Source organism: Mauremys reevesii, linkage group 25 (genome assembly GCF_016161935.1).
Source record: "Mauremys reevesii isolate NIE-2019 linkage group 25, ASM1616193v1, whole genome shotgun sequence".
Taxonomy (NCBI): domain Eukaryota; kingdom Metazoa; phylum Chordata; order Testudines; family Geoemydidae; genus Mauremys; species Mauremys reevesii.
The window spans coordinates 17,590,073-17,612,821 of NC_052647.1; the positions used below are offsets into that span (position 1 = coordinate 17,590,073).

Below are 22,749 nucleotides of genomic sequence, written 5' to 3' on the forward strand. Positions count from 1 at the left end.
GTGGAAGTGAACAGAACAAGCAATTATCAAGTGATCCATCCCCTGTCGTCCAGTCCCAGCTTCTGCTAATCAGAGGCTTAGGGACTCCTGGCCCATCTTGGCTAATAGCCATTGAGGGATCTATCCTCCATCAACTTATCTACTTCTTTTTTGAGCCCTGTTACACTTTTGGCCTTCACTCAACATCCTCTGGCAATGAGTTCCACAGGTTGCCTGCCTCGCTGGGTTCCTCGACTGGTCACCAGAGCTCCTGAAAGAATGACAGCTGGGCATGCAGCCAGAGGGCACCAAGATTAGGCCCAGCGCTAAGTGGGCAGACCTTCGTGCCCTGCCTGGGTGGTCCAGCGCTTAGGGGGCCAGCCAGGGAGCTGGGAGAGGCCGAACAAACACAGCCCTGCCCTGGGGAACTTCCTCTTTCTGCCCTGTGTGTGCAGCACCGAGCACATTGGGTTCTTGGTCCATCTTATGAGTCAACAGGTGGACACAGATGGAGGTGGTGGGGGGGGGACAAAGAAATCGATGGGACATAAGTGGAGGGCAGAGCCAGGGCTCCTTCTTGATTGCTGGGGAGGAGAACCGTGGGCTGGCTGGGTTCCCCACACCTGCCTCCTTCTGGCTCCGATCCCTCCTTCTTGGAGAGGGGGAAAGTGGGACCTCTCCCTCTCCTTGTCTGGAAGGCTCCCATCTTTGGGGAGGGGGGGACCCCCTCTGGTCACTTTCACATTTCCCGGGGACTCCCCCACGTGCTCCCCGCGTTGTGGGGAGCAGCGTTGCGCAGCAGCCCTCGCCTCTCTCCCCCCCCCCCCTCCCGAAATGTTTTATTTAACACGCTGCTGTACCGGAAGAAGAAGCCATATTTCTCCTCTCCAGCCCCGAGCCGCCGCCAGCCCCGGCCATGGCCAGCCCTGCGCCCTAGCCTTCCCGGCGGTGGCTGGGGAGGGGGAGCTTGGCGAGGGGGGGGCGCTGACCCCCCCGGAAGGAGGGGGAGCGCTCCGGGCAGCAGCAGCCGCTCCTGTTGCGCGCCGAGCCGCGGTTTTGGAGAGACAATACCCGCGGCGCAGGGCGAGCCCAGCCGGGGCGCGGAGAGGGGGGCGCGGGGCTGGGCGCCCGGCCGCTGGCGGGGGCAGGATGCGGCTCCTCCGGGCCCCGCGTGTCGGCGGGTGAGCGCCTGCCGGGGGGGAGCGGAGATGCCCGGAGCCCTGCAGACAAAGGAGCCGGCGCCCCGAGGGGAGGAGGCGGCGGAGAGGGGCGCAGGCTCCCGGGTTTGAGCCCCTTGGGGCCGCCGCTGGATTCGCCGCTCACCATGCCCCGGGGGAGGCAGCAGGACGCGGGCTGCGGAGGGGCCCAGGCACCCACCGAACCGGCCCGGCCTTAGGAGAGCGAGCGGGGCCGCCCCCCTCCCCTGCCCCTGTCTCCCTCCCCCTCCATCACGAGCTGCCCCCCGTGCGCTCCCTGCGCCCCCCGGAGATGTGTCCCCCCGGCGGCGCTGGCCCCTCTCCCCCTTGCTGCCCCCTCGAGGCCCCCCCACAGGCCCCCTCCTCCCCTTCTCCCGAGGCGGCGGGCGCCGCGCAGGGACAGAGCTAAGCGCCCACCCTCCGCCCCGGGCGCCCCCTCGCCCCGGGCGCCCCTCGCCCCTGCCCCAGCTCTCCGAGGCGCGGCAGCCGCTGGGCCCGGGGTAAATGATGTTCAAGTACCGGATCCGCATGTTCTTCAACGAGCTGAAACTGCTGGTGCTGATGCGGCGGGGCCGCCCGGAGCCCGAGCCCGGAGCCGGGGGGAGCCGGGCGCCGGGGGGCAGCGGCTGCGGCTGGCCCCCCTTCGCCGACTGCTCGGCCCGGCAGGACGATGAGGCCGAGTACTACGGGGGGGTGGCCGAGCCCCGGCCCCGCAGCCTGGCCTTGGAGGAGAAGGAGCCCCGGCCGCCGCCCCCCGGCCAGCAGCCCGGCCAGCAGCCCGGAGCCGGGGGGGCCCTGGACACCGTGTCCCTCAGCAGCAGCCTGGACAGCGGCATGAGGACCCCGCAGTGCCGGATCTGCTTCCAGGGGCCCGAGCAGGTCAGTCGGCGCCTCGCTGGGGTGCGGGTTAGCGGGGTTACCAGGGGTGAATGGTGCCAGGGGGTTACTGGGGTGAGGGGTGCCGGGGGTTACCGGGGTTACTGGGGTGAGGGGTGCCAGGGGGTTACTGGGGTGAGGGGTGCCGGGGGTTACCGGGGTTACTGGGGTGAGGGGTGCCAGGGGGTTACTGGGGTGAGGGGTGCCAGGGGGTACTAGTGGTGCCAGGGGGTTACCGGGTCAGTAGGGGTTAGGGATGCTGGGGGGTTACTAGGGGTGAGGGGTGCGAGGGGGTACGAGGTGCCAGGGGTTACTGGGGTTACTAGGGGTGAGTGGTGCAAGGGGGTTGGTTACTAGGGGTGAGTGGTACCGTGGGTTATCAAGGTTACTAGAGGTTAGGGGTGCCAGGGGATTACTGGGGTGAGGGGTGCCAGGGGGTACTAGGGGTGCCAGGGGGATACTGGAGTTACTAGGTGTGAGGGGTGCCAGGGGGTTATTGGGGTTACTAGGTGTGAGGGGTGCTAGGGGGTTATCAGGGTTACTAGTGAGGGGTGCTAGGGGTTATCAGGGTTACTAGTGAGGGGTGCCAGGGGGTTATCGGGGTTACTAGGGGTGAGGGGTGCTAGGGGGTTATCAGGGTTACCAGGGGTGAGGGTTGCCAGGGGGTTATCGGGGTTACTAGGTGTGAGGGGTGCTAGGGGGTTATCGGGGTTACCAGGGGTGAGGGGTGCTAGAGGGTTATCAGGGTTACTAGGGGTGAGGGTTGCCAGGGGGTTATCGGGGTTACTAGGTGTGAGGTGTGCTAGGGGGTTATCAGGGTTACTAGGGGTGAGGGTTGCCAGGGGGTTATCAGGGTTACTAGGGGTGAGGGGTGCTAGGGGGTTATTGGGGTTACTAGGTGTGAGGGGTGCTAGAGGGTTATCAGGGTTACTAGGGGTGAGGGTTGCCAGGGGGTTATCGGGGTTACTAGGTGTGAGGGGTGCTAGGGGGTTATCGGGGTTACTAGGGGTGAGGGTTGCCTGTGTTACTGGGATTACTAGGGGTGAGGGGTGTAAGGGGGTTTCTAGGTTTCAGGGATACCAGGGGGTGAAGGGTGCCAGGGAGAGATCATGGATGGAGGTACCAGGGGATGAGAGTGCTGAGGGGGTCTCATGGGCAGGGCAGGCAGGATGGAGGGTCAGCGTGTGGCCAGCGGGTTGGGTTACTAGGAGGTGAAGGTGCCAGGCAGTGCTAGGCTGTGGCTGGTTATCAGAAGACGAGGGTGCCAGGGCATGAGCCACAGTAAGGACAGAAACATGTTGGAGGAGGCAAGAATGCCAAGGTGCAACAGGGGGTCAGTCAGATACCAAGTGGCGAGAATGCCAGTGAACACACAGGCCAGGGGTCTGTATGCCAGGCAATGCCAGGTCTGTGCCTCGTGGCAAGGGGGGTGGGTTCTGTGCGCCAGGCAATGCCGGGTTCTGTGCCTCATGGTGAGGGGGGCGGGTTCTGTGCGCCAGGCAATGCCGGGTTCTGTGCCTCATGGCGAGGGGGGCGGGTTCTGTGCACCAGGCAATGCCAGGTCTGTGCCTCGTGGCAAGGGGGGCAGGTTCTGTGCGCCAGGCAATGCCAGGTCTGTGCCTCGTGGCGAGGGGGGCAGGTTCTGTGCGCCAGGCAATGCCAGGTCTGTGCCTTGTGGCGAGGGGGGTGGATTCTGTGCACCAGGCAATGCCAGGTCTGTGCCTCATGGCAAGGGGGGGCGGGTTCTGTGCGCCAGGCATTGCCAGGTCTGTGCCTCGTGGCGAGGGGGGCGGGTTCTGTGTGCCAGGCAATGCCGGGTTCTGTGCCTCATGGTGAGGGGGGTGGGTTCTGTGCGCCAGGCATTGCCAGGTCTGTGCCTCGTGGCGAGGGGGGCGGGTTCTGTGCGCCAGGCAATGCCAGGTCTGTGCCTCATGGCGAGGGGGGCGGGGTTCTGTGCGCCAGGCAGTGCCAGGTCTGTGCCTCGTGGCGAGGGGGGCGGGTTGTTATGGTGAAGATGTCCACGGAGGGTGTATGAATTGTCCTGCCAGTGCCCAGATGAAGGTGGTCATAGCGGGCATTGTGTGTCCCTTAGTTTGCAGACCGGTTCCTTCTGGGGCAATGTCCCCTCTAGCCCCCCTGCTGCTCCCCCCTCAGAACCCGGGACTGGGTCAGACCCACCCTTGGGGTGCTGTGGATTAGGGGTGGGTTGGCAGGACGGGTCTGGGCATCTGGGGAGATGTGTCCCAATGGGTACAGTCACTGGGATAGAGGAGTGTGCACCTGCCACTGAAATCCTGGGGGGATAAAGGATACAGTGGAGCTTTCAGGGGCCTCACTAGGGTTACAATAATGCCCAGGCATTAGCCAGACCTAGCTTGTGGGTACGTTGTTTGGGGCCGAGGCGGAGACGCCGTGTGTCTCGGCCCATGTCGGCCTGGTGCGGAGCACGGTACCGACAACTCGCGGGCTGTCCCCAGAGCATGCAACGCATGCGGTGTCCAGCAGCCCCTTTCCCTGCCGCCGAAATGCAGCCACCTCTGGGGCGGGGCGCAGCCGCCGCTTAGCCGTGCGTGAGGGTGGACTCGTTCAAATGGCACTGCAGCGGGACGTCTAAGGGATCGGGTAATCCCCTGCGTTGGAAGTGGGGTGCCGGGGATAACGCTGTGACTTTTGTGAGAAGACCTGGAGGCTCTTTAATGGCCAAAGGCGTGTGGTGGCTTCGGAAGTGTCTCGTCCCAGTAGCAGAGGGGCCTAGGCAGAGTCCTGGGTGGCACGGGGCCTCGGGGGAGATCGCCCCCTGCTGAATCTCCAGCTGGCTGCGGGCACCTGGCAAGTCCCCCATCTGAGTAATGCCCGGGCCTAACCCAGCAGAGTTGGGCAGAGGTCCTCCGAGATGCAGAAGCCGTGGTATCTGTCACTCCAGAGGGGAAGCGCTGCTTGCCTCTGAGAGCCGGGGGTGACCGTAGGCAAGGCAGATGCCCGACGTGGCGCTGAACTCGCTGGCCCAAGCTGATGGGGGTGCCCCTCATTTGGACTGGCAGGGGGAACCTGGGGGAGGAGGGGAAATGAGAGAAAAGCAGGAGGTTGGAACCGTGGGGTAGACGGGACCCTCCCTCCATCCCCACCCGTTGGCCCCAGTTCTCGGCAGACACAGACCTGCCTGCGCCGGAGGGAGGCGGGATATTTATGCTGGGATTTGGGCACCGTTAATTAATCCTTCCCCTTCGAGACCAGGCGGCCGCGGTACTTACCGTGCCGAGCTTGTTCTTCCAGTGCTGGTGCTGCCGGATGTCCCGGGGAAGGGGGACTCCTGGTTTGACCAGGCCTGGGCCGCGGAGTCACGGAGGGCGCGAAGTCTTTCTAGGAACCGCCAAGGAGAGCAAGGCACCTGGGTCCGTGCCCCTCAGCTGGAGCTGGGCAGATTAAAGGGGCAAAGAGGAAAGGATTGGGGCTGAGGATCTGGGGTGGGTGGACCCCCAGTGGGAACCCCCTCCCTCTTCCTGGGGGAGTCCTTGGAGCATTTTAACCCCTGCAGCTCCGAAGAGGGACTGGGTATGAGGCCAGCGGGATTTTTGTGGCCTTGAGGATCTCAGCTGGAGTGATTTAGAGTTTGCACTAGGGCTGGGGGGTACCGAGAGAGGGGACCCCGTGATATTGACTGGGCTCATTTGGAGCTAATGCACCACAACTCCCTCCTGGCCAATAAGCGTTACAGGGGGAAGGTGAACACCCCAGGTGTGTGTGTGTGTGTGTGTGTGTGTCGGGGGGAGGGGGGTTGTTGTGTCTCTGCCTGTGCTGCATACACCGGAACGTGCCGGAGGGAAAATGGGGGTGTTTTTGTGCACATTCATGTGTGGCCCCATGTGCCTATGCGAACACGTGGGTGTATGCCTGTTGGTGTACGCGTGTGGCTGGACACGTGTGCCCCCGTGCCTGTAGACGTGTGTGAGCCCACGCCTCTAGGTGTGTATGTTCATGCTTATTACATGGATGTGCGTGCACACACGTGTTTGTGCATGCTTCAGTGCTTGTGTCTCTTTAGACCCCGGGGGGGGGGGGGGGCTCCCGCCTGGATATTCCCTGTGCCCCTGCAGGGAGTGTCCCACCCCCCTGCCCCCCGCAAACACCACCAAGGATCGGACCCTGGGCAGATCCAGCACGTCTCCATCTCCATCCCAGCCAAAGCAACTCGTTGGGGGCTGCCGGGCCTGGTGCGTGGGTACCAGCCCGCTCTGGGCTTGCTGACGGAGACGGCTGGGCTTTCTGGCCTCCCGAGGCCCTGGTGTCTGAGAGAGGAGCTCTGGGCCAGCTGGGGCGGATGGCAGCGTGGCAGGGACGCCCGGAAGCCAGCCAGGGCAGCACTGGGTGGGGGGTTGGGATCATGGGAAGCCCCTGCAGCAGAGGCGGCCAGGTATATGGGCCCGTGGTGCCCGTGCTCCACCAATCCCCAGGAACGTGGGCCCGGCTCCACCAGTGTTTGGGCTGATGTATTCGGAGCCGTCCCGTCTTGGGCTTCAGGGGGATGTGGGGTCCTGGGCGGCCTGGGGGGGTTAGCAGGGGGCCTGGCACCGACAGCAATGAGTGACCTGGCCCCAGCCCGCCCTGCCCCACCTCGCCCCACCCCTGCCCACTGCTGCCGGCGCCAGGCCCCCCGCGAGCTCCCCCAGGCTGCCCTGGCCCTATGGACGGGACGACTCTTCTTGGACCCATTCTGGGCACCACCAAAAATTCTACAAACCTGGCGCCCACAGGTTCCTTCTGGCCCCTCCCTCCGGGACCCTGCCCCGTCTGGCGTCCCACGGCTCCAGCATGGGAGCGCTCGCCCCAGCCCTAGCGGTGACTCCCCAGGCGGCTCCGTCAGGCCGATAGGATCTTTCCCCTCCTCCTGGCCCAGTTCCTTCGCCCCCCGTTCCTTGCGCAGGGCTGACCCTCGCTACATCTCCAGGGCAGCCCGCAGCCTTAGGAGCAGGAAAGCCGCATCCTCAGCCTGGAAGGGGCCAAACTCGATTGGCAGGTGCCCGGTCCCCTGCCCCCAGGCTGGAGGCCCAGGTCCCTGCGTCCTGGCATTTCTGACCCCCTCGGGAGACCGGGTTATGAGTTGTCTTTACTCTGTGGGCCCTGGCTGCTGCCCCTCATCAATGGGGCATTGCTCCAGCCCGGGGGTGAGTGTCAGGGCCGTGGGATGGAGAGGGTTCATCCCCCCATTGTCTCCGAGCCGAGCCAGGTTAATTCCTCCCCATGACTGTCTTTGTCGCTCGTCTCTGGGCTCCATGCTCCATCGGTGGGACCCCCTGCTCTGAGCGGCCTCCGCCATCTTGGATCACATGGTGTGTCTCTGTGACTCAGTTTCCCCCTCGGTGAAATGGGAGGATGCGGTGGAAGGCGTGAAGCGCGTGGGGGGAGGCTGCAGAGAAGGGAGCAGACCCAGGCCCCAGAGGGTGGGGAAGCCCAGGGGCCCTCTCCCCAGCTCTCTGTGGTGGATGGGGCCTGGGCCGGGAGTGGAGCCTGGCGGGGAGTGAGTCATCAGCCCAGCGCGGTGAATGTTGAAATGTCACTTTAACTGGAGCCCTGTCGTGGCTCCAGGCGATGGGTGAGACATTCCCCGCTGCACGTGCCGTGCAGGCTCCGTGGGCGGCTGGGCAGCATGGCCCAAGGACAGGAACCACCACCGGCTGTGCCAGGACTCTGAGGTAGGCTGGTATCCAGGCCCCCTGCTCTCACCCATTAGCCCCCACTGGCTGGGAATAGAACCCAGGAGTCCTGGCTCCCAGCCCCCCATGCTAACCAGCTAGCCCCCACTCCCTTCCCAGAGCTGGGGAAAGAACCCAGGAGTCCTGGCTCCCAGCCCCCCATGCTAACCAGCTAGCCCCCACTCCCTTCCCAGAGCTGGGGAAAGAACCCAGGAGTCCTGGCTCCCACTCCTGTGCTTTAGCCACTAAACCCTAATCCCAGGGTCCGTATCCTCCTGTGTGGAAACCCCCCCCCCCATCCTGCTGTTATACCCCTTCGCTTGCTCTGCTCAGACTGCGAGCCCTGGGGCACAGGGACTGTCTCTCACTCTGGGTCTGTGCAGCGCCTGGCACGACAGGGCCCCAAGCAGAGCTGGGGGCAGGGCTGGGATGGCAGGGGGGCTGCGGTCAGGATTGAGGGGCACTGGCAGAGCTGGGGGCAGGGCTGGGATGGCAGAGGGGCTGCGGTCAGGATTGAGGGGCACTGGCAGAGCTGGGGGCAGGGCTGGGATGGCAGGGGGGCTGCGGTCAGGATTAAGGGGCACCGGCAGAACTGGGGGGCAGGGCTGGGATGGCAGGGGGGCTGCGAGTCAGGATTGAGGGGCACTGGCAGAGCTGGGGGCAGGGCTGGGATGGCAGAGGGGCTGCAGGTGGGGACTGAGGGGCACTGGCAGAGCTGGGGGGCAGGGCTGGGATGGCAGGGGGGCTGCGGGTCAGGATTGAGGGGCACCGGCAGAACTGGGGGGCAGGGCTGGGCTGGCAGGGGGGCTGCGGTCAGGATTGAGGGGCACTGGCAGAGCTGGGGGCAGGGCTGGGATGGCAGGGGGGCTGCGGTCAGGATTGAGGGGCACTGGCAGAGCTGGGGGGCAGGGCTAGGATGGCAAAGGGGCTGCGGTCAGGACTGAGGACCTTCAGCCGAGCTGCGTGTGGGGAGCCCAGCACCAATCACCTGGCTCCCCTGACCGTTGCCTGCTCTTTTCCGAGACGCTCCGTAACGCTGCTGCATCTCCGAACAGCCGGGAAGGGAAGGGAAGGGATCCCCCCGGCCCAGCACGGAGCATAGCCCAGGCCAGTGACCCCATCTCTGAAGGCAGCCGCTAGCACATAGCAAAGCCCCTGGGGTTTCCTCGCATCTCAGCCCCCACCCCCCGTTCTCCGCTCTGCAGAATGTCGTGGCCTCTCCTTTGAAGAGGGGATTGTCCCCCGCCCCCGGCACAGCGCCCGGGCTCCTCTCAGCTGGGCACAGTCCCACCATCAGACCAGCATCTGCAGCTCCTGCTGCGGGGAGCAATCTGCAGTCCGGTGTGTGGGGCTGCAGCTGGGGTGGGGCTCCTGGGGGGAACCATCACGCGGCCTCCCCCCCCCCATGCCTCGGGAGGGTCCAGCCGGGATTTTGCACCCAAAAGGGACAATTAGGAAAAAACAAAGATTTTATGCAAAACTTGATGGGACTTGGAGTGTCATCATGGGGCCTTCACCCCTCCCACCACTGGGCACCCACTTAGGGATACACGGAGATGAGGCAACACCATCATCCATCCAGCCCCTTCTATCTATCTATCTCCATACACTCCACCTACCTATCTATCCCCATACACCCTATCTAGCTATCCATCCATCCATCCATCCATCCCATGGACCCCCTTTATCTATCTATCTATCTATCTATCTATCTATCTATCTATCTATCTATCCCCAGCCACCCCCTCTATCTATCTATCTATCTATCTATCTATCTATCTATCCCCCCACACCCCCTTTATCTATCTATCTATCTATCTATCTATCTATCTATCCCCCCACACCCCCTCTATCTATCTATCTATCTATCTATCTATCTATCTATCTATCCCCAGCCACCCCCTCTATCAATCTATCTATCTATCTATCTATTGTGCCATCACCATGGTATCTAAGCACCAATTTCCTGTGGTTGTAAAACTGACCGATGGCTATGTTTTTTTTCGGGGGGGGGGGGGGGGTGACCCCTGTGACCCCTGCTGAGGGAACTCGCCAGCACTCTGCTGGCCCAGTGTCTCCATGAAGCATCCTTAGTGCTTCCTGTCAGGAGGCATGAAATATTTATGCTAATTGCTCCCCCCCCCACCCGTCAGTGCATCAAGCAGACGAGGCTAATAAACTGCTGTTTAAATGTTAGCGGCCTAATGGAGCGTGGCCTCGCCAGGTGCTCGCTGGGGCCGCAGGGCAGGGAGGGTTGGTGTTACCCAGCGTCCCCTTGCAGAGCCTCCCCACCACCCCTGCCAGCTCCTAACCCCAGGGCCTGTTTGCTTTGCAGGGGGAGCTGCTTAGCCCATGCCGGTGTGACGGGTCCGTCCGCTGCACACACCAGCCCTGCCTGATTCGCTGGATCAGCGAGAGGGGCTCTTGGAGCTGTGAGCTGTGTTACTTCAAATACCAGGTGTTAGCCATCAGCACAAAGAACCCCCTGCAGGTGAGCGGGTGGCGCCCCGGCGTATGGACACATGCACGCTCCGGCACGCCCCCGCGCTGACGCGGACCCACAGACCCGCACGCCTGTGCACACAAGCTAAGCACACGCCCTGACGCTGATCCAGGGCCATTGCACTCCTAGACGACTGACACCTCCGGCGATCCCAGCCCTGAGCTCCCCCCCACCGTCCCGATGAGCACCTACAGGCAGTACCCCCGGCCCTGGAGTGCAAATCAATTGCTCGACGTCCAAACGTTCCTCAGAATCCACTCGGCAGAGACCAGATCCGACTTGACTTTATCCTGGTGCACTGGCAGCGGCTTCCCTTCCCCGGGTCTCCTAGCCCCTGTGATTCCCTCCCCCCCAACCCACTGCGGCCCCAGCCCCTTTCCCCCAAACACCAGATCCTTTGGCCTCTCTGATTCCCTTGCCACGCATCGTGTGCCCAGCCACTAGCGTCTCCGTACCCCACCGTCCCCAGCCCCCTCTGATCCCCCAGCTCCCCACCCCGCACCCGATCCGGTAACCCGTCGCGGCGCCTTCTTCCCTTGCAGTGGCAGGCGATTTCCCTGACCGTCATCGAGAAGGTGCAGATCGCAGCCATCATCCTGGGCTCCCTCTTCCTCATCGCCAGCATCTCCTGGCTCATCTGGTCGTCCCTCAGCCCCTCGGCCAAGTGGCAGCGGCAGGACCTGCTCTTCCAGATCTGCTACGGCATGTACGGCTTTATGGACATTGTCTGCATAGGTGAGAGCCCGGCCCGTCAGGTCCCCCCACCCCAGCCGTGGGCTCCCTGACTTCCCCTGTCCACCCCCTCTGGCTGGAGCTAGGCAGCGCATGCCAGAGCAGTAACTAAAAGGTGAATCCACCTCATCCCCCCACCCTCTGGTGCCCAATGGCCTCCTCACGCCTCCCCCTTCGGCTCTGAGGTGCACCATGGCGATGGGTAGGGCGGGACCATCAGACTACAGAGTACTGGGAAGCAGGACCTACCTAACGTGCGATGCACGTGGGGGTTTGGGTGATGAGGGGCTAGCCTGGGACTCAGGAGAACTGGACTCGGTGCCCAGCTCTGCCACTGCCTTGCTGGGTGACCTTGGGCATGTCACTTTCCCACTCTGCGCCTCGGTTTCCCCACCCTTTCTCTGTAAGACTGTACGTTCATCAGGGCTCTTCTCCGTACAGCACCTCGCACAGTGGGGTCTTGGCTGGGATCTCTAGGGGCTCTTGCTGTAAACAGGCATCCCTCGCTGGCAATAAAGCCCCACCTGATTGCAATGACGCCTGTTAATTAAAAGCGAATGAAGCGGACTCAGGACTGGGACAAGATCGGCAGCGTTCAATGATGGACTCGGCAGGCAGCAGAGACGAGACGATTACCAGCTGGGGCTTTGTGGCTGGAATGATGAGCCACCAGCTGCAAACGAAGGGATGGATTGTAAATTTCCGATTGAGTCAGCGGCTCCGTGTGTCCCGTTGTGCCCGCATTGGGAAACGCGAGAGGTCGGACTCGCAGCCAATGGGCAGGATCCCACGATAGTGAAACGGGAGAAAGGCTACTTAGAAATGTCCGCACGTTTTGGTGCCTTCCCCACGTGCGAAAAATTTGCAGTAATAGGGCCTGATACAATCAGGAACAATGATTATCAGATAGAATAATAAGGTAAAATAATAATTAATAGATAATAAAAAGCAATGATTATAGTTTAATAATCTCTAATTAAATAATAACTAGAACAATTAATTGATAATTATTCTAATTATGACTAATCTGGTATAATAATAGATCATGATAATTATATTGCAATAATCTAATATTAAAATATTAACAAATTGCTAGAATGATAATGAATACACACTAATAACAGAATTTTACTAAAATAATACTTATAGTTTAATAATATAATAAAACACTTAATAGCTAGAATAATAATTAATAGGTAGAATTAAAAATAAGAATGAATAGTCAGCCAGCCCATTCTGAAATGATTCTTTATTGATATTACTGTTATGCCTGCGGGCCCCAACTGAGAACATCAGGGCTCCATTGTGCCGGGCGCTGTTCATCCATATAGCAAGAGAGAGTCCCTGACCTAAAGAACTTACAATCTGCATAGACAATGGCTGTCAAGGGAAACTGAGGCACGGACGGGGAAGGGATGTGCCCAAGGTCACCCGGACGGGCAGCGGTACCCCCACGCCCACCATGGGAGCAATATGCCCACCCAGGCCAAGCAGGGCTCAAAGTGAAGGACTCCACCCCGTTTCCAAGCCCACCCACTGGGCCGGGCCTGTGCACATTTAAGGGAGACATGCCATGGCTGAGTCTGCAGTGTGCCCTTGTTGCCAAGAAGGCTAATGGCATTAGTAGGAGCATTGCCAGCAGATCGAGGGATGTGATTATTCCCCTCTACTCAGCACCGGTGAGGCCACACCTGGAGTATTGCATCCAGTTTTGGTCCCCCCGCTACAGAAGGGATGTGGACTAATTGGAGAGAGTCCAGCAGAGGGCAACAAAAATGATCAAGGGGCTGGGGCACATGACTTACGAGGAGAGGCTGAGGGAACTGGGATTGTTTAGTCTGCAGAAGGGAAGAGTGAGGGGGGATTTGATAGCAGCCTTCAACTACCTGAAGGGGGGTTCCAAAGAGGATGGAGCTCGGCTGTTCTCAGTGGTGGCAGATGACAGAACAAGCAGCAATGGTCTCACGTTGCAGTGGGGGAGGTCTAGGTTGGATATCAGGAAACACTATTTCCCTAGGAGGGTGGTGAAGCACTGGAATGGGTTCCCTAGGGAGGTGGTGGAATCTCCATCCTTAGAGGTTTTTAAGGCCCAGCTTGACAAAGCCCTGGCTGGGATGGTTAGTTGGGGTTGGTCCTGCTTTGAGCAGGGGGTTGGACTAGATACCTCCTGAGGTCTCTTCCAACTGTAATATTCTATGATTCTATGGCGACAGGCCTAACCCCAAGGTACTGCTGGTTTCCACGGGGTCGCACCTGTCAATCTAGGCCCCATCCGCAGCCAGCCCCACCCCCAGCCTTCCCCCTCCCAAACACCAGGCCTCCCCACACCCTCCCCCAGAAGCTTGCAGTTGTCCATGGAACCTGGAGGGAATTAGGGGTCTGATTCCCACTGGGATCCGAATAGCTGGGCCCTGGCATTTTCCAGAGCCACAGTGAGTGAGTTCCAAGCCCGGGCCGGCCACCATCTCGAGGGACCTGTTGGCAGCCTGCCCCAGGAGGTCTCACCTCTCTCCTCTCCCCCCTCCCCCGACTTCTCTCCCCTAGGTCTGATCATTCACGAGGGCTCCTCGGTGTATCGAATCTTCAAGCGGTGGCAGGCAGTGAACCAGCAGTGGAAAGTGCTGAATTACGACAAGGCCAAGGACCTGGGGGAGCCCGTTGGCGGCGGGGCGGCCAAGGCCGGGGGCAGGAATTCACGGACGAACCCCTCCTCCGGGAGCGAAAGGAACCCCCGGCGGGGTCAGCGGGTTAGAACGATTTTGAACCATCACTGTGGCTACACCATCTTGCACATCCTCAGTCACCTGCGGCCGAACGAGCCCCGCGGGGGCGCCAGCTCCGGCCGGGAGGTGGTCATGAGAGTGACGACTGTATAACGCCGCCTGGCCGGTGGACGGGGGGGCTGGCGCGAGGAACACCCCGGAGAGCTGCTCCTGCAGGGGCGGGGGCTGCATCCCAGGGAAGGGCGCATGCCAGCCATCTCCGCCCCACTGTTTCCACCTCATCTTCCTACTCTGGGGGCCGCCCTCCCTGCGTCTCGGCCCGCACCCGGCTAACCTCCCATCAATGTGAAAATTCCTGCGGGGGAAGGGACCGGGCCGGCCCCTTCCTGCTGGCTCCCCTTGCAACCCCTCCCTGATTCGGGGGATGGGAGAAGATTGTTATCAACCCCCCCAGCGACGACTGATCCAGGGGGCCGAGAACGAACGTGCTTACCTCATCATCGGTCAAACAACAATCCAATCAACCCGCCCCAACTCCCTGCCCACCGTGCCGTGAGTCTCCGCCCCGGAGACGTCAGCTGGAAAGGCTCTGAACTCCTCGTCCCCCCTCAAAAAAAAAAGGTGCAATAAACACATTTCTAAAGCAAAATGGGATCCGGCAATAAGATACCTGTACATTTCATCTTTAATTGAATGCATGAGAATCTGTCTCCCCTCTCCCTTCTCTCCTGTCGTGGGAGGATAAAGAATCATTTATATGCAAATGGTCGGCTCCAAAGCCATCTCGCTCTTTCTTTAAAATCCTTAATCCTGCCAGCTGGGAATTCTCGGTGGGGCAGAGGGGGGCCGTAAGGGCTCCCCCCCACATCCCGGGATGTGCGGGGGAGGCAGCATTGTTGTCAAACAGCTCTCAAGAGGTCTGTCTTGTCTCGTCCCTTGCAAGCCCCAGCCTGGTGTATGTTCAGCTCGGCTCTGGGGAGGTGGCTCTGGCCTGCCCTGGACTTGACCTTAAGAAGAAATTGGCCGGATCGCTGGGGAGGCAGAACGGCCCAGTGGTTAGAGCACTGGTTTGGCTCTTGCGGGATCTTTGCCACCGATGATGGGTGTCTTCCCGCGTCCGGACAATGGGGTAACAGCCTGGCCCTACCTCACAGGGGTGTTGTGAGGACAAGCCGTGGTAGCGCGTGGGGGGCTCAGATTCTGGTGGGTGACCTGTGAGCACTGTCTGTTGATAATCCACCTTTGCCATCATTGTCTTCAAAAGCTAACGTCCCAGGGGAGCGTTGCAGGGTGGGATTTGCGGGGGTTTGAGGGGGGACACTGGTGTGTGTGTGGGGGGGGGAGATTTCCCTGCCCTATAGCTGCTGCCTTGGGGTTTGCTTCTGTTCCCTGCTGCAGGACTGGGGGCAGGAGGGACTCCATGGGGAGGAATTAGCACTCTGCTCTCTGGAACTGCAGCGGATAAATGCTTTCCGGGCGTGGTCCCAGACGGAGCGGAGCTTGGGCTGCAGCACAGATCTCACTGCGGGAGCCTCAAAAGGCCTGAAACATAGAACCCCGGTTCAGCCAAGAATTTGGGGGTCTCATGAACAACCCTCCCCTACCTCCAAAACCCGCTTTCATTTGGGAAATGCCACGTACCGGTTCAAAGGGGACGTTCGGCCCACGCTGGAAAGTGGGTGGGTATCGTCACCGCTGGGTACCGGAGCCCAAGAGAGCGGGGAGCGTCCTGGATGGAGGTTTGCTGCCCTGACTGCCTGGAACACCGATCGCCTCTTGCTCAGGCCGGACGAAGAAACCGATCGATGCAGCCACTTGGGATGCCCCTGGTGTGAGAGGCTGGAAATGCTGACACGGCGCTTACAGCCGGGCCGGCGGCATGAGCGGATCAGGTGCCTCCTTCTGTGCACACCCGGCTCTGGCTTCGTTCCTTTCCCAGCATGTGCTCTGTTCAGTCAACCTTCACCACCTTCCGTGGCTGTGCAGAGCCTGTGTGTGTGTGCAAGCCTTGGCGTGCCCTGGCCAGCAGATCTGCAGCCCAATGAAGCCTTCAAGGGAGAGCCAAGGAACCAGGTGCTTTGCTGAACAGATTCAATGGACTGTGGGACTAGGGCGACTGACCTCTGTGCAGGCTCCATAGGGCTCACCCATCACACCGGCCAGGCGTTGCTCTCAGCCCGGGGCACAGCAGGATCCGGATGCCGTGTGGATTGTGCCCAGCGCAGAGGGGTCTCCAGTTCCCTGCCAAAGCAGAGGATCAAGTTCCCTCTTCAGCACCGGAAATGTCCAGTGGGTGATTGTATTTTCATGCATTTAACCAGGGAGAAAATTCTCTTTGCCTTCTGTAGCCACAGAGGGACAGGAAATGGGGGGGTGGAGAGGAGGCAGGATCTATTTAGAAAATACCCAGATTGATCTGAGCAGTTGAGGCGCTCGGCTCCGAGCCTGAAGGTTGTGGGGTTGAGTCTCGCTCGGGCTCATCCTGCCAGGCCACCCGCAGCTGCCAACGGGGCACCCGCTCCCTCGGCTTAGGGCAGTCGAAGGTGGCTGGACGTGCTGCTGACCACGTCGCTCCCTTGGCTAGGAAACCGACGGGCCTTAACGGCAGCAGCCCCGTTGGCTTGGGGGATCTTCAACTTTCTGAAACCAAAGAAACTGGAGCCTTTCAAAGGAACAAAGAGGCTCGCGCTGGAAATGGACAAGGACGGGGGAATAGAGACCGAGCAGCAGGGGGAACCTTCGTAACAGCTGCTGGAGGATCTTGCGCCAGGGAAGAAAGGGTGGGAGACCTGGTGCCTGGGACATTTAGGCTGAGATTAGGGGATTTGGATGCCTGGTTCCCAGTCATTTTAAGAGCCTCCCCCACCCCCCATAGGCAGCTCTGAGAAGCCTTCAAATGAGTCTGGGAAAACACTAGTGATTCTGCAGCAGGGCCCGGTGCTGCCTGTGCCCTGGGAGCTGGAAGAAATGGGATTTAGGGTTTGGGGTCAGACTAGATGGTCACAGCGATCACTTCTGGCTTTATAATCTGTGCCTTTGTGGCCGGGTCCTTCCCTCTCCTCCCTGCAGTTTGTGAGAGGTTCCCGGGGGAGAGTGCTTGAGCCCTAAGCTCAGCGCAGCTGAATCTCAAAGCCAGGCTGGAGAATTCGATGCCCCATGGGAGCCGTCGCAGGTGCTGAGATGAGGACGATCGACTCTCATGTCTCGGGGAGCCAGACACCTGCCACGGCATTCCCAGCCCACCCCTAGGTTAAGCATTGCCCCGGGGGCTGGTGTGTCTCATTAGGAGTTAATCTCTGCATAGGTCCTGTCTACACTAGCGGCTCCCTGGTGCCCTCCCAGCTCCATCCTGGGTAACGACAAAGGGAGCCCTAATGGCCAGGCGGCCCTGCTCTGAGCGTCCCTGTGCCCTGCTCTCTGCTCCGCCTTAGCTGCCAGGGCTAACACCTGGAAATCCGGGCCCCCAAAGCATTACCAGAGCTGCCGGGCAGGAGGAAGGTGCCTCGGTGGGCTGGGCTGAGCCGGCAAACCCCAAATCCCCAGTTTGAGCTTGACCCTTGTGGGGACGTTTGCGGGTCCTGTCGGTTATAATGCTGGAGGGTATTTTATTTCCCATCCATCTGTCTCTATTTCCAGTCGCTGTTCTGCAGATATCAGGGGCCTTCAGTGGACAGGATCCAAGCTTTCCAACCCCCACCCCGGGGCTTAAAGCTCCCCCCACTCCCAGCCTGGTGTCCGTGGGACGCGGGTGATTTGCAGTTTCCATGGTACAGAAATATGGGGAACGGCGGGCGGAAAGCGAATGGCTAAACGAATGATTGAGATGTTCTTAGGGGGTAATTCACTAGTGAGGGCTGGCCTGAGGGACACCCAGTGTGGATGCGGATAACTGGGATTTTTGGAGAAAGGGAATTCGAATCAAGGGGCCTATGCCACAGGTCCCAGGCAAGGCCGCACTAGCTCTGTCCATGGTGCTGAAATGCAGCCGAGCCCATTGGAGCTGAGAGATGACGGCTCCAGGCCAAGAAAGGTGTGTCTACACTGCCATTGTCTGGCCCGTGCCAGCTGACCCGGCTTCGGGCTCAGCCTAAGGGGCTGTTTACTTGCGGTGTGGACGTTTTGGGACCCTCGCACCTCGCAGGGTCTTAGATCCCGGCCTCCAGCCTGAGTTTGAACTGTCCCGCAATGAAACAGCCCCTTAGCCCGAGCCTTGCAAACCCGAGTCATCTGGCATGGGCCAGCCGTGGGGTTTTAATTGCAGTGTGGACACACCTGCCAAGGGCGTTCTCCAATCTCGGGCTCAGCCCAGGGGGGGATTGGGATGGAGGAAGGATGCACCTCGAGGACGCAGCTGGGCTGGGAATGGCAGTTTCTGCTGGAGTTGCGGCACGGAGGATCCCGGCGCTGGAGTCTGCATGTGCAGCAGCACCGAGTGGGGAGCCGGCTGGAGAGGAGGGGAGGTGAACCCATGCACAGAGCCACGTACGCTCTGCAGCTCTGTGCCGTCGGCCTGACGTTCGCATCCCAGCCCAGTTGCGGGCATTCGGCGCCATGTCGCTCCCAACAATTGATGTAATCCAGGAGACCAAGACATAACCCGATCCAGTGGTTGGAAGTTGAAGCCAGATGTGTTCAGACAATGGGCCATTCTGGTGTTGGAATCTGTAGAGTTATGAAATGCTTGGGAGTGGGGGGTGCAAAGTCACCCACTGGCCGAGCAGTAGCATTTGGCTTACATGGAAGAGATTAGGCGCCCAGACAGAAGGATGGAGGATCAACTCTCCTCTTCCAACAGTGGTCAGCATCACATGCTGCCGAGGAAAGAGCTGAGCCCACTGCACTCTGGAAGGAGATTGATTCCTGACCCCAGCTGGGGAGCATCGTGTGCACTGAAGCATGAGGGTTGGGTGTCCATGTCAGCCAACATCCAACCGGAAACAGGAGGGATGAATGACTGTGGGGACAGCTCACCGTGGGTAGGATGGGCTGGACATGTGAGATCAGAAATGCCAGCCCATCGTCCAGCCTGAGCCAGGAAAGAGCTCTGGCAAGGGCGACCAAGAACACACAACGAAGCTGGAATTGCAGCGCAGGTGGGCGATATCCGGGGGAGGTCTTGCAATCTGGGTTCTCCTCCCTCCGTCGCTGTGACCCAGTCCCTTGCCTTGTTCGCGGAGGGGCTGGGCGTTTTGTGAGTGCCCTTGGAAAGTTTCACAGCTGGGTGAGGCAGGTGTGCACCAGCTGCTGTTGGCAGAGTGTGGCAGGCACTGTGCCAAGTGCAAAGGGATCCGTGCCAAGTGGCTCCTCGCCGGGCAGAGCACCATTCCCCTGAGGAGGGGAGAGCAGCGTAGCATTGGGTGAGTAGCTCTTTAAAAGGCACCGGTGTTTTGTTGTTGCGGCTGGTGCTGCAGCCGAAGCAGGTGAAGGAGCCAGGCTGGTGAATTCATGCCAGCAAAACCCGCCCGTCCAGGACTCAGTGGCCCTCTGATGGCTGATTGGCGCTCTTGCTCCTTACCCACCGTCACACGGGGAGTTCAAGCTGGGTGTCCCTCCCTCTCGGTCCAGGGCATGGGCTCTCCCCATCTGAACCCCTTGCTGTCCAGGGGCACTGCCATGCCATCCACTTGGGCACCCCCGGTGGCAGTGTTTTCCCTTAGATCCACCAGCGCAATGAAGTCGAGTGTAAGCCAAGGGCCCTCGGAGAGCAGCGGCCGTTATCATGAGTTGGTTCCAGCTCCTCCCTGCTCGGCTTGCAAATTCCCTCCCTCGGCCCTGTTCTCCCTGCACGGTGCGGGAGACGGGCTCTGACTCACTCCCACAAGGCAGAGGTTTCATCCATACAGCCGAGCATGCCACACTGCAAGACACCTCCGGGGCCTCAGCCTGGCACGGGGCTCTCAGCTGGGAGTGCTGGGAGCAGAGCTTGTCCAGCGGAGAATTAACGATGCGAACGAAAGGAGCCAGATCGTGGGCTCGGCCTCAGGGCTCCATGGCAAATCCCGGCCCTTTGCGTCTGCTCGTCCCGGCTCTGCGCCGCGCCCCTCTGTGTGCCCAGGGTGCTGAGTGCCCCTCTCCGCCCTGGGCCTGGACCCCCAACCCAGCCTCTGCCTTCCAACCCCACCTACTCTCTGCTCTATGCCCTTTCCCTCTGCCTGCCCTGTACCTGGACACCCCCCACCTGCTCTGGGCCCTCTGCGCCCACCCACCTGCCAGGTGTCTGCCTGCGAGTTATGGGCCTGCTGTGACATCTCCCTGCTGAAACCGCTGCTCCACAGCTACGTCTCACATGCACAACTGCACGACACACCCACAACTACACACCTCCTGAAGGGCCTCGATACACACCCAGCTACAGAGCTACACAACATCCTTCCAAGGGCCTCACCACACACACAGCTACACAACTGCATAACACACACAGAGCTACACAACACCCTTCCCAGGGCCTCACCACACACACAGCTACACAACTGCATAACACACACAGAGCTACACAACACCTTTCCAAGGGCCTCAGCACACACACACGGCTACACAACTGCATAACACACACACACAGCTACACAACACCCCCTCCACGGGCCTTAATACACACGCAGCTGTCACAGTTGTGACATAAACATGATTGTGACACCCTGTCGAGGCTCTAAACACAGCTACCCAACAGCACAACAGACCAACAGCTACACAACACCCCCTCAAGGGCCTCAACACACATCTCGGTCCCTGGACAAGACACCCCAGCTCCCCAAGATAGGTGACATCGGGCTCCAGCCAGAATCCAGGGCTAACCCCGGTGGCTAACAATCCCACCCAGGGAGCTCAGGTTCTCCTGGCTGCAGCTGGGGCCACGGGGCAGTGTCTGAGTGGGGCGACGGGGGCAGCAGGGAGCTTGGGGGGGCATTAAGCAGGTGGCTCCCTGCCTCTTCCCTGCTCCCCCCCCCCCCCCGTTACAATCAAGCCGGTACCTGTGGCAGCTTTGATCCGGGACTGGAGAGTCCCAGGCTCTCCCTGCTTCCTGCAAAGGGGAGCAGAATACAAGGTAACAATCTCAGCTCCACCTCAGCCAGCCCCCTGCTCTCTGCCGGGTTTGTGGCTGCCCTGGGCTCTTCTCCTCCAAGCGCCGATTAAAGCCCTACGCACAGGCCGTGCACAGCCCTTCCCTGCGCCCGGCTCCCCACGGCGCCCAGCTGCAAGGACACACCTCCTTTCCACAGCCTCGGGGGCACCCAGGCCCCGCCTGCTCCGGCTCGTGGGGTGCGGTGGTGTTTCAGGCTCCGAGCGCGACACGGTGGGGGGGTGGGGGGGTGTAATACCTTTCACTGGGCGTGCCGGATGTGCTGGCTTGCGCTAACGAGTCCACCTTTGGTCCTGGCTCAGGGTTGGGGTGACGTGTCTCCTGCCCTGGCAGCCCTTTCACGGCCAGAGGCATCGCCCCCGATTCCCAGCCGGGCCTGGCTCCATGTCTGGGCTGCGGCCGGCGGCCCCTGGGTTAGCTGTGAAGTGGGGGGGTGGGGGCAGCAGCAAAGGGTTAACAGCTGCTGGATGAAGGTCCCCCCCACCCAGTCCTAGGCCCAGAACTGCTGCTCCTCGCTAATTCCCATCTGCCCCCACCCCCCAGACCGCACCACCCGGCCTGGGAGCTGCAGAAACACAAACTGACACTACTTAATGGAGTCAGAGGGGGCTGCCCGGGTCACGGGGACGGGGAATGGCACACAGGGCCTTTACCCACTAGGGGGCGCTGGCTCTGATCCGGCCCCAGGGCGGGGGACTGGCTGGCTCAGGGACTGGGATATGGGGCCTTTACCCACTAGGGGGCGCCGACTGTGATCTGGCCCCAGGTCCAGGGACCAGCTGGTTCAGGTGCTCAGGGACTGGGAATATGGGCCTTTACCCACTAGGGGGTGCTGGCTCTGATCCAGCCCCAGGGCTGGGGACTGGCTGGCTCAGGGACTGCGAGATGGGGCCTTTATCCAATAGGGGGCGCTGGCTGTGATCTGGCCCCAGGGCAGGGGACCGGCTGGCTCATGGGCTCAGGGACTGGGATATGGGACCTTTACCCGCTAGGGGGCACCGGCTCTGGTCAGGTGAGAGCAACCGGTTGGCTCTGTGGGGCTTAGGGGTGCCCACTCCAGTCTGGCCCAGGTTGTGGGGCTGGCTGACTTGTGGGGCGGCCTTAACGTGACCCATCAGAGCCCTTTAATCCCCCACATGTGCCCCCCACCCAGGAACTGATGCCACATTCACACCCATTCCCCTGCCATGGGGTTGATGCTGAAGCCGCAGCACCATCTAGTGGCCATGGGTGGAACTTTCCCTCCATGCCAAGCAAACTTGTTCTCCTTTCCCACCCCAACAAATATTTCGGCCAACTCCTGTTGGCAGGGGAAATCCGGGAGCTGCTTTCCAGGCGCTGACCCATGAAGCCACAGAGATTTGCTGATTTTTGAGGGGGTGGGGGGTGGCGATAGGGCGGGAGAGGCACTGGCCCCTCAGGGCACCGTGAGGGGAGGGGTACACGCCCCCATACGTACATAGATACAGGGCCTTGTTCCGCCAGGGGCGCTGGCCCGGATCTGGCTCCAGGGCAGGGGACTGGCTGGCTCTGGGGGCAGGGAATGGGTCAGCGGGGGGTGGGGGGGACGTCCAGCCTCTGAGGGGACTATGGGCCTTTCACCCTGAAGCACCTACCCCAGTACCGCAGCTGGGGGCAGGTGGGGCTGAGTCAGCCGAGGCTCAGGTTCGATCCCCACAGCCCAGAGAAGAGCGTGTGTGTGTGTCCCTGCCCCCGAAGCCCCAGTGTGCCCTATCGAGGTTCCCCCCTCCCCATGCCCCAAGCCCAGCAGTCATGGCCCTGGCAGCTCGAGCGTGGCTGTGATGGTGTCTGTGACACCCCCCCCCCCAAGGGGCCTGCAGCCTCCACCCCACCCCCGGGACTCCTGGTTCGGAAACACACACACGTGGGCTCCCAGCCCTGGGAAGTCAGGGGAGCGGTGACGTCTCTGCGTCCTGCGATGTGGCCTTGGGCCTGTCGGGGAGCTGAATGC

The 22,749-nt window shown here is 61.0% G+C and overlaps 1 protein-coding gene across 1 annotated transcript; it reads left to right on the forward strand.

The window, feature by feature from the left end:
* The first annotated feature begins 860 nt into the window (after positions 1 to 860).
* Positions 861 to 14,348, forward strand: MARCHF9 (membrane associated ring-CH-type finger 9). Its single transcript, XM_039513703.1, has 4 exons — positions 861 to 2,054; positions 10,077 to 10,232; positions 10,787 to 10,979; positions 13,521 to 14,348. Exons 1-4 carry the CDS (start codon positions 1,680 to 1,682, stop codon positions 13,850 to 13,852), a joined length of 1,056 nt encoding a protein of 351 aa, XP_039369637.1. The 5' UTR covers positions 861 to 1,679; the 3' UTR covers positions 13,853 to 14,348.
* Positions 14,349 to 22,749: the final 8,401 nt, after the last annotated feature.